The following is a 15,874-nucleotide window of genomic DNA, read 5'->3' on the forward strand; positions in this document are numbered from 1 at the left end:
GATGGGTGGATGGATGGGTAGACCGATGGATGGATAGATGGAAGGATGGATGGATGGGTGGGTGGGTGGGTGGGTGAATGGATGGATGGATGGATGGGGATGGATGGATGGAAGGAAGGACGGATGGACGGATGGATGGGTGGGTGGGTGGGTGGGTGGGTGGATGGATGGATGGGAAGATGGATGGGTAGATGGATTGCTGGGTGGGTGGACAGATGGATAAATGAATGAACAGGCCACCAGGACAGTGCTGGCCAATCCCATAGAGGGGTGGGCCTCAGGCTGGTTTGTCAGGAGCTTACCTACGAGGGATCTCTTCATCAGCATATTTAACCGAGACCATGTAAGGCCCCTCCTGGGATGGGGTGTAGGTCACTGTATGTGTGCCATCCCCATTGTCCACTATGTTCACCGGCTCCACCAGGCCTGAGAAGAGAAATGAGAGGTCTGAGGAACTGCTTAGACTCTCCTTCACTCCACCCTGGGCTGAGTTTGAAACAGGATCACATTCAATCCCAAGAGCTATTGGTTTCCACAGATGAGAAACATAAAGGTAGGCAGGCCATAATCAGAGGCCCGAGAAATCACAGGAGACAGGATCCCCAATTCATGGTTGCAGAAATGACCCCAAGAGACACCTTCAGCTTTCTGTTGGCTGAAGTACACTCAGTCAGCCCTTGAGTATAATTAAGGAGACTGCCCATGCTTGTGTGAAGACACGTGTTACAGGCATGCTATCCCCTTTCAAGCTGGTGAGGTATGCTTGGGATGTGGCAATTTTACTCTATAGCTGAGGAAGGGCCAAAGAGTCCACAACTTCAAACAGCACAAGTTAACCAATGGGCTGGCCAATCAAACTGATGGCCACCTTTGAGCACAGACCACTATGGCACCAGCAGGCTGGGGGTAGGTGCAGGGCAGGTGAGGGTGCCAATCTCATGGGGTGGAGGGGAATCTTCAAAGTGATGCCTGCAGGGGACGGTTAGAGAATGTGTTAAAGCATAATCAAGGCATGCATTGGGTTGGCAGATTCCAGATCCCGCTTCCGAACGTGAGCGTCAAGGATGGGTCAACTGCAGGATAGGTTAAGCAAAGCACAGCATACTCATTAAGCAAAGCAGATGAGGCAGGAACAAGGCAATTTCAGGGGTGAGGCCAGCAAGAGGCATTCAGGTCACATAAATTAGAGCAGCAGCCAATAGGAAATTGCAAACCTGTCTCCGTAAAGTCACCCTTCGGGTCACCTTTAAAGAACTCTGAAATGGCTTTCAAGGGGCTACGCCATGACTGGGAATCCATCTCATCAGCTAAAATTAAAAGGCGGTTACTTCCGAGTCCTCCATAATAATAAAATAGAGGTAGATAGCTAAGTAAAGCCTCCCTCCCTTCCTCCCTCCCTCCCTCCCTCTCTCCTTCTATCTCTCACACACACACAGGTTTTAAAACTCAGTAACTATGCAGAATCAGATTCCAGCCCCATGACCTCATTTCCCTCAAACCACATCTGCCCTGAGCTTCAAAGGGCATAACCTCCTGCTGAACCCCATTAAGTAGAAAGTTCCTCTTCAAAGAAGGAAGCCCCCATTTGCCACTTCCATAAAGCCACGAACACATCACTGAATGAACACATGTGTTCATTATCTGAACACATCAGATAATTTAAGAAATTAGGGAGAGAATGGCACATTTTCAATGCCGGAAGAGGAAATGTGATTGCCTACCAATTAAGGTAAATTTCAGTGCACTTCAGGGCTTTGTCCCAAAATGGCCTGCTAGTCAGACCAAACCCCAGTTCCAGGCTGCCAACAGGGCAGGCCAAACTGTCAACAAAGGCCATTCCCAAGAGACCCTCTCCCTCCAGGAAGTTGGGACAATGACAATGCCATGTGTCATATGGGCTGCGTATCTGTCATTTCCAGAAATTTGGGGTGTGTTCCACATGGGCACCAAGGCACCTCAAAGAGAGTTATCACCTCCAAACCCACCACCCACCCAAATTCCAGACCAACCCCGGTCACCTCCCCAATGCTGAGACATACATGTGAGAGCCCAAATACTACTTGCTCCATCTCACTACTTAAGAAAAATAAAAATTTAAAAAGTCACTTAGAGCCATATTATTAAATGGGGGAAAGACCACTAGAGAAATAAGAGATCTGCCTGCTTTTTAAAAGCAAGAGTTTCGGGGCGCCTCGGTGGCTCAGTTGGGTAAGCATCCGACTCTTGATTTCGGCTCAGGTCTCGATCTCAGGGTCATGAGGATGAGCCCCTCAGCGGGTTCCGTGCTCAGCAGGGAGTCTGCTTGAGGTTCTGTCTCTACCTCTGCCCTTCTCCCCCACTCACAAACGTGCACACGTGAGCATGGGTGTACTTTCTCTCTCAAAATATATAAATAAAATCTTTTAAAAATAAATAAATAAAAGCAGGAGCTTCTCCTGTTTAGCTAGAATATGGAACAATAAAGTAATTTAGGAAATTCAATTTTAAGTTCACGACCAAACTCCAAAGTCAAGCGCCCGCCAGGTCACGGGTGCCCTCACCTGGGGCAGGAGAATGCTGGCAGGAAGGCAGGATGCACACTCACCTCGTGGGCCCAGGACCCTCACTTCCAGAGGGGCCAGGCCAGCCTTGCTGCTGTCCACTGTGAAGGACTGTAAGATGCGGGCTCGGACACCGGAGCCCAGCCCGGGGCCAGCAACCTTGACCTTGCTCGGGTCCACGACATCCTTCACGGGAACTCTGAAGGGACTACCTGGAAAAGAAGTCACAGGATTCTGAGCACAGCTCACCTAGTGACAGGTGACCTCCCTCGTGTGCACCCAAAACTGCACCCCAGGGGCCCTCCACTGTTTGGACCTCAGTCAAGGCCTCCCGCCTTGCTGTGTGTGCTCCCACGTGCACCCACCACGTGCAGGCATCGTGCCGCGTGCTGGGCCCAGAGTGCTTAATGGCCCTGTAGGAACCTACAGTGTTGGGAGACGGGCAAGGTAAACAAGGAGCTCTGACATCACATGTAACAGATGCTGGGGACATGTCCAAGCATCGGTGGAACACTTAGAAGGCAACGAATCTCGTCTTCAGGAGGCCAGAGGAAGCCTTCCAGGGACAGCTAAGCTGAGACCAGAGAGTGAGGAGATAGCACCCAGGGAAGCAGATGGAGAAGGGCTTCAAGCACAGTGACGGGTGCGGGCAGAGGCCTGGAGGCGAGGGAGAAGACAGGCTGTTGAAGATGCCGAAGGAGGACGCTGAGGGGTGGGAGGAAGGAGCGCAGAGGGCTACAGAGGTAGGGAGGCCTTCCAGCCCACATCTAATATCCTCTACGCAAACGGCTCCTGAGGGCTTCCTGGAGTCCTCCCCTACAATGTAGCCCACACCCTCCCACCACGAATGGCCTACTTGGTTCCCGGGCCACTGGGTGAAGCCTTGCTTTCTCCCTGTCAGCTCTGGTCCTCCCACAGGGCTGACCCCACAGGTGACACTGGGGGCCTCCAACTCTTTGAAGGGATGGGTTTTAAAGACCAAGGAAACAGGGGCGCCTGGGTGGCTCAGCCTGTTAAGCGTCTGCCTTCAGCTCAGGTCATGATCCCAGGGTCCTGGGATCAAGTCCCGCAGCGGGCTCCCTGCTCTGCAGGGGTCTGCTGCTCCGTCTCCCTCTGTGTGCCTTCTCCCTCTCTCGCTCGCAAATAAATAAAATCTTTAAAGATTTTTTTTTAATTAATTTATTTGACAGAGAGAGACACAGCAAGAGAGGGAACACAAGCAGGGCGAGTGGGAGAAGGAGAAGCAGGCTTCCCGCTGAGCAAGGAGCCTGATGCGGGGCTCGATCCCAGGACCCTGGGATCATGACCTGAGCCGAAGGCAGCGCTTTAACGACTGAGCCACCCAGGCGCCCCATAAATAAAATCTTAAAAAAAAAAAAAAAAAAGACCAAGGAAACACAAAATGTTGTGTGATCAGGATTTGCAAGAGAACCACTAAAGAGAAAAAGTAGGGCTGGGCCAGGGTCCCTCACGGGATTCCCCCACCAATGGGGACTAAGTAAGACCTCCGCAGAGGTGAGCCAGAGACAGGAGCCCCAGTGTCCCTGGCATCATGCCTCCTTGTGCTACCAAGTCCATCACCAAGGGGCGACATGCACCTCTTGCTGTGCGCAGGAGTCCTTGTGCTCCCAAGGAGGCTGGCAAAATCAATGACTTCTAACTGCTACACAAACTCAGGTGTCTTCTGCTTTGCATCCCCCCAAATTTATCTGTTGTAGAATACAGTGGTAAATTAAAAAATCACACAAACAGAGGCCTTGGTTTTTTAACGATAGCTGGGTTTCAATGGCATCAAATTTTTCAGCTAACTGAAATAAACAGCTGACCCTGGCAAAGACAAACATCACCCTCCAGGCTGGGGTTTAGGGAAACAAAAGGGAGCTTCATTTCATAGAGAAACAGTTGAGAAGTTCAGTGTCAGCAGGTGATGGCGATGGACTACCTCTGAGGCCAATCTCCAAGTCAGAGCTTCTACTGGAAAGGGTCTGAACACGTAGCATGAGGGCAGCCAAGAACTAACAAGAAAACTTTAGACCCACGGTGGCAGATACCAAGCATTCCCTGCCGCCCCGTTCCGTGCCCCAGGCAGACATCAAAAACCAGCCACAGCAGTTCTTCTTCCTGATGCACTTTTTCCCAGTGGATCCAGTTGATCTAAAAGCCACCACCAGCCGACCACAGCTGACCCACCAGGGGAAACCAATACGCCACAGGGGGGAGGACAGCATACCTGGTCAAAAATAACCCACTAGGGGTTTGCACCAGGCCAGGAAACACTGGACTAATGTTTAACCAATGAAAATCCCCATGAAAGCAAATGAGAAGATAGCAGGTTGCCGAATGTTTCATAGCAATGCCTCATGAGTTAGCTTACTAAGAAGCCCAACACTAAGACAACCAACCAACACTTTTACTAAATAACTGCCTGGAGAAGGGCCTGGATCTGGAAGAAGCTCTGAGCGGCAACAGAGATCTGAAACATAAGGACGTACCATCTACCTCTGATGAGAAAACCCCAAATGGGTCTCTTTTCATTGTAATTCTCAAAGATGGCCACCTGCTTCATGCTCCTGGGTCAGCCATGGGGGCCCAAACCCTCACCCTCTTCTGCGAGGGGACTTCCAAAGCTGAAAGCATCAGCCAGGCCTTCCCAATGAAGTCGGAACAGTGTTGCTGTATCCATGACCAGGAGAGGCTCTTCTCCACTGCACCTGCCTCCTTGGAGCTACCACGTCTTCTCTCCCGACAACAGCCTTCCACCTGTTCTCTGCACTCTCCTCTCCCATCCCTCCCACTTCGAAACTGCCACGCTCCCCCAATACCCATGGCTCTGTCCTCTGTCACTGCGCCCTGTTCTTTCTTGGTAGCAGTAATCACGAGAAGCTGCATAAACACCAGACAGGAAGTTCCCGGAGCACAAGAGCTTTGACTGTCTTGTCCATGGCTGAATTCCCCTTGCCTAGTGCTGACAGGGATTTAAAAATCTATGATCAGTGGCAAAGACACGTTTGGGGAGAAATTTACCAATTTAGTTTTTCTTCAACTTAAAACAAAGCCTTCTAAGAAAATCTAAGCCTTCATAAAATTAAGGCTTAAGGGAGTATCTGAGTGGCATTAATTTGAGCTGAATGTCTGTGCTTTCTGACCAATGTGAGGGGAAGAGTGAGTCTGTGTACACATGTGAATGTAATAAGGAGGAAATGTCTACAGATTCAGCAGTGTTTGGTCAATGCACACTCCAGCTTTTGGGAATCAATCCAGAAGCCCAAAAGCAAGCTCCTCAAGTCTGTTCCTTCTGCCTTAGTCTTATCCTGGCTTACGGCTTTCGGGGCAAGAATAACCCTGACCCATCCGAGGCTCTTCCTGCCCCAGGAGTCTTGGGGCAGGGTTCTGCCCTCTTTCTCACCATACCCAAGACAGGCATAGGCTGACTCAGTGGTGGCCCCCGGGGTCTTTTTTTTTTTTTTTTAAGATTTTATTTTATTTGAGAGAGAGACATAGATAGTGAGAGAGCCAGAGTTGGAAGGAGTGGGGGAGGTAGAAGCAGGCTCCCCGCTGAGCAGGGAGCCCGATGTAGGGCTCGATCCCAGGACCCTGGGATCATGACCCGAGCCAAAGGCAGACACTTAACCATCTGAGCCACCCAGGCGCACCAGCCCCCGGGGTCCTTGTTTCCACACCATACCACAGTCATCTACCCATCTAGATGTGTGCTGCTGAATGGCAACCATTTCATTAAACACAACCAGAACCTATGGAGATTCATCCCCCTGGAGCATGAAAGTTAGAGGGCCCTTCGTTACTGAAGTCATATTTCTCATTGTTTCAATCATATATAGCAGTGGTTCTCAACTAGAGGTGATTTTGTCCCGGAGTGGACACTTGGCAGTATCTAGAGACATTTTTGGTTGTCCCAAAATGAAGGAGGGTAGGGGTGGTGGAATGCTACTAAATACCCTACAAAGCACAGGACAGCCCCCCTCCCCACAACAACAAAGAATTATCCCACCCAAAATGTCAATGGTGCTGAGGATGACAAACCTTGTTTTTGTTTTTTTTAAAGATCTGGGTTTTTTTATGTAATCCCTACACCCAATGTGGGGCTCAAACATGCAACCCCGAGATCAAGAGTTGTGCACTCCACTGACTGAGCCAGCCAGGCACCCGACAAACCCTGCTTTACAGCAAGTGTATATACTACATCATGAATTAGAAAAGAAATTAATAAATAAGAATTTGAGGGGCGCCTGAGTGGCTCCGTCATTAAGCGTCTGCCTTCGGCTCAGGTCATGATCCCAGGGTCCTGGGATCGAGTCCCACATCAGGCTCTCTGCTCAGCGGGAAGCCTGCTTCTCCCTCTCCCACTCGCCCTGCTTGTGTTCCCTCTCTTGCTGTGTCTCTCTCTGTCAAATAAATAAATAAAATCTTAAAAAAAAAATTGAGTTTGTGGGTCTCTTTCGGCTACCAGGACTGTCCATGAAAAGCAGAAAATAAGAAAACAGGTATAAGGTGAAGAAGAACCAACCACAGACTAAAGTGGAGATTTTCACCTTTGTAAAAAAAAAAATCAGCTTTCCCTTAAATTAAGAACTGGGTCCTCCAACACGTGAAAGATTTCCAGTCAAAATGCCAAGCCAATTCATTTTGCCAGGTTACCGGTCCTACTGGGAGTTGGGATATTCTTAGAGGTACAGCCATAAGGAAAGTTCTCCCTTTGCACCGACTGCAAATCTCAGACTCTCTTTCCCACTCAGAGATAAGCAAGATGAAACCTGCTTTCGTGCCAAATCGTTATTCTTTGGGTACCTTTCTGCGGGATCGCTTACCAGGGATGTGGGCTCCTCCATATGTGATGTTAACGTCGTAGTCCCCTGGAGCAAAGGGGATGTACTCAGCACTACAGCTTCCATCTTTGTTGTCTCTGCAGTTGATCTTCGACTCTGATGGTCCCTCAACAGTTATGCCGAGCCCACCAATGCCTGCCCCTCTGGAAAGGGTGGAAAAAAGAGGCAAGTGGTACTAGTGGTTCATGCTAGTCTGTTTATTGCCAGAATTATTTAAAATCTATCAACAATCCCAGTTAGCCAACCTGACTCAATTACTGAAAATTTCTCAACAATGTAATATACAGACAGCTCTGACTGCCCCCCCTTTCCAATGCTTATCCTTCATTGGTTTTTCACATCTAATTGCATCTGTGACCAATTCTAGTAGGACGACTTCTAATATTTCACTTAACTAGGAAATGGACTATATGTTTCTGCATTATCAAGTTAAGGAGCTGCCATCTAAGTTCTGGTTTGCTCAGCAACATTAGGACAATAACCAAGGGCTTTCTGGTACTTTTTGAGGTATACTTGGCCTCTCTCTGTAGCATTAAGTCTCTACAAAAGAAAATGCCTCATATACCATGAAAAAAAAAAGCCTCTCAAAAGTTGGGAGACTAGGACACATATGTAGAATATACCCATAAAACTCCTTTAGAGGGGCGCCAGGGTGGCTCAGTTGGTTAAACGTCTGCCTTTGGCTGGGGTTCTTGATCCCAGGGTCCTGGGATTGAGCCCTGCATTAAGCCGTCAGCCCCACTGAGCAGGGAGTCTGCTTCTCCCTCTGCCCCTCCCCCGACTCATGTGCACACGCACTCGCTCTCTCTCTCAAATAAATAAATAAAATCTTAAAAAAAAAAAAAGACTCCTTTAGTTATGAACATTAAGGAGGGCACATGATGTAATGACCACTGGGTACTATATAAGACTGATGAGTCACTGACCTCTACCTCTGAAACTAATAATACACTATATGTTAATTCATTGGATTTGAAGAAAAAAGAATGCAAGAAGGCAGAAAATAAATTAATAAACAAACTACCCAGCGCTACTCCTTTTAGAGTCAACACACAGATCCCACGGCCTTGCTCACCTGGTAACCACGGTGAAGACGCTGGGTTTGTTGGTAAAGGCCTCTTTCAATCCTGGTCCTTGGGCTTGAACCCGAGAGGGCTGGCAGCCTTCGGTTACAGCCACTTTGAAGGGACTATGTGGGATGGGTACATCATCGTATGTCACCTCCACTACGTGGAGACCTGTTCAAAACGACAAGCAGAAACATATTTGCACAGGAGTCACCTACTTATGGGAAATAAGCCCCTCCTACAGAGTTTCATCCAGCACTCATATCTATCCACTAGGGCCATGTTATTGGAAACAAGCAGGTTAAAGAAATAGTACAATATTGAGATGATCTGATTTTTTAAAAACATAGCTGTTTATTTATGCTTTCTGTTCATCTGGCAGCCACACAGCCCTCCGTCCCCAATACATATACAACACACAAGGCCTCTCCCCCAAGCAAATATCACTAACTCTGTATTCAAGTTAAGTCATCTTAAATGCACTATCCTGATTTGGAAAAAACTTCCTCCAGTCATTAGCCAAGAGATAAAAGGAAATCCATGAAATAGAATATACATGCATCTACCTAAGGAGACTGAATATACCTCTACCAAAATATTTATAGTGCTTTTTTTTCTTTATCCTTTCATGATTTATCAAATTTTTAAGTAATTGCTAATATTCAAGAAAGAAATTATGTTTAAAAAAAAAGATACAAATGGGCACTATGCCATGACATCAGCCATAAGCCTCTCAGAGGAGCCTGAGGCTAACCCTGGCCCAGATGTCACACCCCAGGGCCAGCACGTCAGGCACTGAGTGCACAGTGGCTCTGCTGGGGAAGATTTCCGCATGTCCCTGTCACTCTGTCCATGCCTCTGCTGAGACAGGCCAGACACATAGGGCAGGAGTGAGCACCAGTCACCAAAGGAAATGGCCCAGCGTAGCTCTGAATGATGGTCATGTCCAAGAAGAAGTCATCTCACCTTTCTCGAAGGGCGTGTACTCCACCTGGTAGGTCCCATCAGCATTGTCTGTGACAAAGCACTCGGTAGAGGCCCCTGAGGGGTTGGCAATGTGGGCTTTGATGTGGTCGCCCCCCACCTGTGTCAGGGGCCGTGAATCGACCGTGAAGTCGGTGGTGGCTTCGCGAAACACGTCTGCGGAGCAATCACACAGAGGAGAACGTCACCAATACCCGGGACCTCAGACCAAATCCAAGAACCAGGGTTCTCGGCACTTTAGGTACATTACGTCTAAGTTCAGGGACAGCAGACGGCTGTTTTCTCTGACTCTCCAAATCAAGAGTATTAATGACCACCTCCCCCTGCCACCACCCTGCAAAAGCTGCTTCTTCCCAGGTGGCCTGTGGAAGCCCCCACCCATGACAACACGACTCCTTGCACACTTTTTGGACAAAGGTGGGGCTCTCGGACAGGTTAAAGGGAAAAGACAGATCTACTCTGCAGCAAGTATGGTAAGAGCACCACATTTTAAACCTTTTCAATGAGTGCCAAAAATGAAAGATCTTGAATTTCCACGTAAAAATCAAGATTTCTGGCTTTGCCAGAAAAATAGGAACATCTGCAGGCAGCGCTGGGCCCTGCTCCCCCTGGAGAAACAAAGCCAGGGTCGGCAGCAGAAATGCCACGTGCTCACCTGCTCTGCTGTGGTCCCTCCCTTCCTGATACCGACAGCACAGGTGGGTGTTTTCTTATGCCCCACCTGGCCCCCGTGGGCATATCTGTTTGCAGCTCTGAGTCTCTGGTGACCCCTAAGTCCCAAGTTATTTTGCAACCTCCCCCCACCCCCTTTTTTTTTTAATGAAACCCACCTTTTCCTTCTATTCCTGGCCCAAAGACTTTGACCCTGCTGGTGTCCACGGCAGGCTCCACCTTGACCCTGGCGGGGAAGTGGGGCACCAGCTCACCGCCATACTTCATGGTCAGAGTGTACATGCCGGCAGTCAGGGGCACGTAGGTCACCGCGTAGGTGCCGTCTTTGTTGTTTTCAATACAGACTTCGGCTTTTGCTCCCGAGTCTGAGATGGCTTCCAGGCCCAGGGCCCCGGGCCCCGCTTCCGAACAGTCAACACTCAGAAGCCCGGCTTCGCCCACCTTCCCATGCTGGAGACCTGGTCCCAAAGCTACGACTTTAGAGGGGTCGAAAGGCATTTCAATGTCGGCTTTGAAGGGAGAACCAGGTATGTGGACTTCTTCAAAGAGAATGTTGACAAAGTACTCCCCAGGCTTTGTGGGCAGGTAAGAGACGGAGCAGGTCCCATCACCATTGTCAGAACATTCAATTTTGGCCTCGCACGGACCTTCCACAGTGAGGCCCAGACCTCCTGTGCCTGCTCCTTTGGTGTCGATGGTGAACTCAGCAGGCTTGCCCACGAGACCACCTTCAAGGCCAGGACCATGGGCCTTCACCTGGTTGAAGAGAGTAAAAGTCACACTCTGCCTCGGCCAGCCCTACTTTACTACCCCAGCCTGCACTCAGCGCTGAGCTGCCTCTCACTCGAGGGGCCCTTCTCCCTGGGGCCTACCTCGTGTAAGACCGACACCGAGCTGGAGCCACAGTGCAATCCAGGCTGCGAACGGCTACGAGAGGGAGACACGCCTGTGAGCTCATTCAACACTGAAAGCCACAGCACAGAGGCGTGGTCCTCTGTGGGGGTGACTTCCCTTCCTGCCGTGCCCAGCACTTCTGAACCACAGGGCCGGAGGTGGAGGCCTGACATCTCGTCTCACAGACACATTCAGGGCTGAACGCTCGTAGGATGGTTTTATGGACCTCCCTGTTGCTTTGACAGCTACACCTCCCTCAACAAACTCCCCATAATAAAACATGACCCTAGAGTGGTGGGTATGTGTCATGATACATCTGTCCAAACCCGTGGAATGCACAGCATCCCGAGTGAACCCTCCTGTACACTATGTATCTGGGGTGAACAGGCCGTCAATGCCGGTACATCAGTATGAACAAATGCACCGCGCTGCTGAGGGATGGTGATAATGGGGAGGCACAGGGGGTAGGAGGGAAATCTCTGTACCCCCCCTCTCCATTTTGCTATGAACCTAAAACTGCTCTAAAAAACTAAAGTCTAGGGGTGCCTGGGTGGTTTAGTCGGTTAAATGTCTGCCTTCAGCTCAGGTCATGATCCCAGGGTGCTGGGATGGAGCCCCGCATTGGGCTCCCTGCTCAGCGGGGAGCCTGCTTCTCTCTCTCCTGCTCCCCCTGCTTGTGCTCCTTCTTTCTCTCTCTTAAATAAATAAATAAATTTTTAAAAATATATATTTAAAAAAAGCCACAAAAAAACTAAAGTCTAACACAAAAATTTAAAAACCAAACGAATAAACGAAACTGCTTTTACAAGAGGGTGGGGATGGGGCTTTCAGCTCTGATTCAACAAATAAGACCGTTTTTACAGGATTCATGCCGTTCAGACCACTGAAAATACTCTAAAACCCTTGATTCGGGGCTACTAGGAAGAAATGATAATGAGACTCATATATTTTGACATTGAGCTATATGGCTTCTGCAGGGTGAGCTCGCCCTGCGTGCTGGACACGGGGCTGAGGCCTCCACTGGCACGATCTCGCCTCACCCTTACAGGCTCACTGTGAAGCGAGCGCTGTTATTATGCTAACAAGGGAAGGGGACAGAACTCAGAGAAGGGGACTCCCTCACCGCCAGAGAGCAAGAGGAGCATTGGGGAGGACACCCGGCTGCCCAAGGGACCCGTCTGGCTGAACTGTAAGAGAAAATACTTCTGTCAGCCGTTGAGAATGGACCTTCCTCAGAAAACGATTTTCTACAGGCCTTGGTCAAGCAGGATCAGTGAAGGACGCCCGTGTTATATTTGATGATAGGAGACAAGTCCAGGTACAGAAATGAAAGCTGACCTTGGTGGGGTCTGGTGGCAGTGAAGCCTCCACCGTGTAGGGGCTCCCAGGCACGGGGTGTCCATCGTAGGTGACATCTACAGCATACAGCCCCTCCTCCCGAGGGATGAACTTGGCCGTGCTGCTCTCCCGGCCCACCACGGGTGCCACCATACAAGGCACAACCTTCCTCGAGGGGCTCAGGATCGTCACATCCAGCTTCCCTTGGCCTCCTGCCCCCTTCGTGTCGATGGCGAACTCTTGACCCTTCCCAACTTCGACTCCTGGAAAAGGGGGACACGCCCAGGTGAGGAGCTGGCCCTTTTCAGCAGCAGGAACCGCTGAGAGCAGAACAGTGAGGGTTCCCTGGACATGAGGCATTATCTCAGCCCGGGCAACAAGCGAGGGCGGACGCAAGGACAAGAAGCAAGACTGAGTCGGGGTAATCAGCATTTCCCTGGATAACAAGCAGTATAAGAACAGCTACCAGCTAATGATGCCATTAATAACAATGACAGCTGACACTTACTGATACAATAATGACGGGTTACTTAAAAACCAATAATGATTGGTTACTTAATGACTGCACTTTATCCCCAGGGCTGAGTACAGCATACCACCTCCTTTAATTTTTACCACAACCCTATAGGGTATTTATTAGTTACCAATGGCTTTAACAGATGGGAAAACCGAGGCTTCGAGGCGAAGGAATGTGTCCAGGGTGCCGTACGCAGCAGACCACAAAGGTGGGACACACACATAAATTTACTGGACCCCACAATCTGCTCTGCCAACTAGTAAATTATAATCTGACACTGTCCTCTCTCCTTTACTTACTTTTGGTATAACTTTATATCAAAACATTACCATAAGCCAATGTTTTATTTACTAATTCTTAGAAGCAAATTTAATCCCACAGCCAACAAGGCAAAAGTCACAGAGCTGGCCAATGCAGGCGCACCGAAGTGAGTCTAAAGAACTGACTCTCTATACTGCGTTGATATTTGAAAGGTCTCTATAAAGCAGGGCCACAGAAAACCCATGTGTTGTATTTGACCAAAAAAAAAGGAAAGGACTCTGAACCAAAATGACAGCATTGCGAGCATAGGGCTCTCACCACAAGCCAGGGAAATCCTGACTCTAGGGCAGTATGGGGCCTACCAAGACCAGCACCTCCGAATCACAAGCAAGGCAGCCTTGGAGCACCATGGACCAAAGGCTTTTCCTAATCGGCATTGTGCTTTTCCTGGTCTGGAATTGAAGCCCTAGGTGTCTTAGAAGAAGCAGCAATGAGGAGACACATGAAAGGACTGGCCAGTGACTTTCATATGCTCAGAGCTGGCTGCCCTCCAGGGACGGCTTCAGAGAGCCCAGAGCTAGGAGGTGGCCTCATTCACAACTCATGCGTTTGAGTCACAGGTGAGTGAAGGTGCTCCTTGATGGTCCACTGAGACCAAAGAGGCCTGCCCAGGGGGTATGCACTGAACCCCACGCGACCCTGAAATCAGGTGAGTGTGTGCTACAGAGGTGTGGCCAGGCTTCAGCCACATGGCAGATCGTGCCAACAAGGGGACAGAGGTGTGAATATTCTCCAAGATGCACTGCTCATGTCAAAAGGCAGGCTGCAAACATATGGGTGTACAGGCATGACTTTAATGCAAAATGAACACTGCCAAACGTTTGCTGCTGACGCATATGCCCACACAGATGGGAGAGAGAAGGTCTCAAAGGACAGACACTGAACGGATAACCCTGATTCACCCTAGGAAGAATAAGAGGTGACGGAGAGAGTGGAGTTTACTCTCAACGGTGGTGTTTTTTAAGAGGAAAATGGATTTATGCCTTATTTTGTGTAAAAAGCAGAATTTTACGATTATGTGTTGAACTTCTGAAGCTGAGTGATAAGTACATCAGTGTTTATATTCTACCACTGTCTTTACTTTTGTATGTTTGGAATTTTCCCTAATACAACAAATGAAAACATTTTAAAATAAATGAGCTTACACGAACAAGATACCTACCAAGCTAAAGGAATATTGGGGTGGGGGTGGGGGTTGCATCAGAGTCGCGGTTTCTGAGTGCCGGGGAGTTGGCTTTTATGCTACTGTCCACCCTCATGTAGATCCCATGGCCAAGGACAGCGAGCACAGTACAAAGTCCCCAGAAGGCAATGCGTCCCAACTTCTATTTGCAATGAAAACATCCCACTGTGATGGCAGCAGTTACTGAAGGCTGACGACGCGCCAGCCCCTGAATTATGAGCTCATTTACCTTTCAAAATATTCCCACGAATGTCAGTGTGCTTGACCACCCCTCCCCCACTGCGCGATGAGGGAATGGAGGCTTGGGGAGGTTAAGCGCAGGTAGGGTCCCAGAACGACCCCGCCGCGTGGCCCCAGTTCACACCCACGTCCATCCCACTGCAAGGTCTCTTATGGCAGAGTCTGCTTCCCTGCAAATTGTCTTTTGAAAGTTATCTAACTGGCGGCCCCGGTGGGTGGTCTTCAGTGACCCGTCTCCCCTGCATCCACGCACTTACTGTTCTCCAGCCCATTAATTCTGATCTTGCTCAGATCCAGCGGAGCGGCCACGCCCACGGTGAAAGGGCTTTTAGGGATGGGGTCGCCACCATACGTCACCAGCACCTGCATACAGCCCTGGAACGAGAGGAAACCGAGTGCACCTTTGGGCACCAACATCTAACTTGCTGTTTATTTTATTTTGTTTTTTTTAAAGATTTTATTTATTTATTTGTCAGAGAGAGAGAGCACAAGCAGGGGGAGTGGGAAAGGGAGACGCAGGCTCCCGCTTAGCAAGGAGCCTGATGAGGGACTCGATCCCAGGGTCCTGGGGTCCTGGATCATGACCTGAGCCGAAGGCAAATGCTGAACCAACTGAGCCACCCAGGTGCCCCCTAACTTGTTTAAACCTGTCTTCTAAATCTTTAATTCTTCCAGAGACACAGGGCACTTGACTCCAGTGGATTTAGAAACACCACAGACATATTTCTCTAAGCTTCTGGCCCCATGGCAAAAACAAGCGAGAAGTGAGATAAAATCAGAGCAGCCTAAGAACAACAGGGGCGACTCAATAAGCATACTGTACGCTGTGCTTTTAAGCATTTCCTTGACTCAATTTCCAAATAGTCTGAAGGGGTGGTTCCCACTGTTGTCCCCATTTTTCCAGGAAAGGAAGCTACAGCTCAGGGAGGTAGAGTCACTTGCCCCAAATCACATGCCTGGTAGTATGAGAGCTGAACCTCATACCCGTGGCACGCAGACCCGCGTCCCAGCTGCTCGGCCATACTACCTCCTGCCCAGCACGCACCCGACCCCGGCCACGGGTAAAGCTGCCATCTATGGGAGCCTCTCACTGAACAAAACCAGCTTTTTCTACGTCTCGGAAATCAATTTTAGGCCACCAGACTGTGAAAAGGATCTGCACACTAAAGCAGCCTCTAAACTCCCACATCTATGTCACGGAAAGAAAAGTTTCAAGTGTAAAGGGAATCCTGTCTGTGGGTTTGGCAGGCCCGTTGTTCGAAGCCCTGGGGGCC

General features: G+C 49.5%; 1 protein-coding gene across 4 annotated transcripts in view; it reads right to left on the reverse strand.

Moving 5' to 3' along the window:
• Nucleotides 1-15,874, reverse strand: part of FLNB (filamin B) — a 143,580-nt gene that overhangs the window by 34,824 nt on the left and 92,882 nt on the right. For 2 of the 4 annotated variants that reach the window (XM_088027906.1, XM_028110331.2), the window contains exons 19-27: nt 14,858-14,975; nt 12,340-12,602; nt 10,266-10,863; nt 9,418-9,591; nt 8,460-8,622; nt 7,367-7,527; nt 2,585-2,752; nt 1,215-1,307; nt 303-426 (exon numbers count right to left, since the gene is read on the reverse strand). In XM_088027906.1, the coding sequence (XP_087884032.1) occupies nt 303-426; nt 1,215-1,307; nt 2,585-2,752; nt 7,367-7,527; nt 8,460-8,622; nt 9,418-9,591; nt 10,266-10,863; nt 12,340-12,602; nt 14,858-14,975 (1,862 nt within the window). The remainder of the gene's footprint in view (nt 1-302; nt 427-1,214; nt 1,308-2,584; nt 2,753-7,366; nt 7,528-8,459; nt 8,623-9,417; nt 9,592-10,265; nt 10,864-12,339; nt 12,603-14,857; nt 14,976-15,874) is intronic. The other 2 variants (XM_028110330.2, XM_028110329.2) reach the window with 1 other exon arrangement.

The sequence above is a fragment of the Eumetopias jubatus genome, unplaced genomic scaffold (assembly GCF_037043125.1).
Source record: "Eumetopias jubatus isolate StellerSeaLion01/CBP00866 unplaced genomic scaffold, mEumJub1_p1.0 scaffold_1, whole genome shotgun sequence".
NCBI lineage: Eukaryota > Metazoa > Chordata > Mammalia > Carnivora > Otariidae > Eumetopias > Eumetopias jubatus.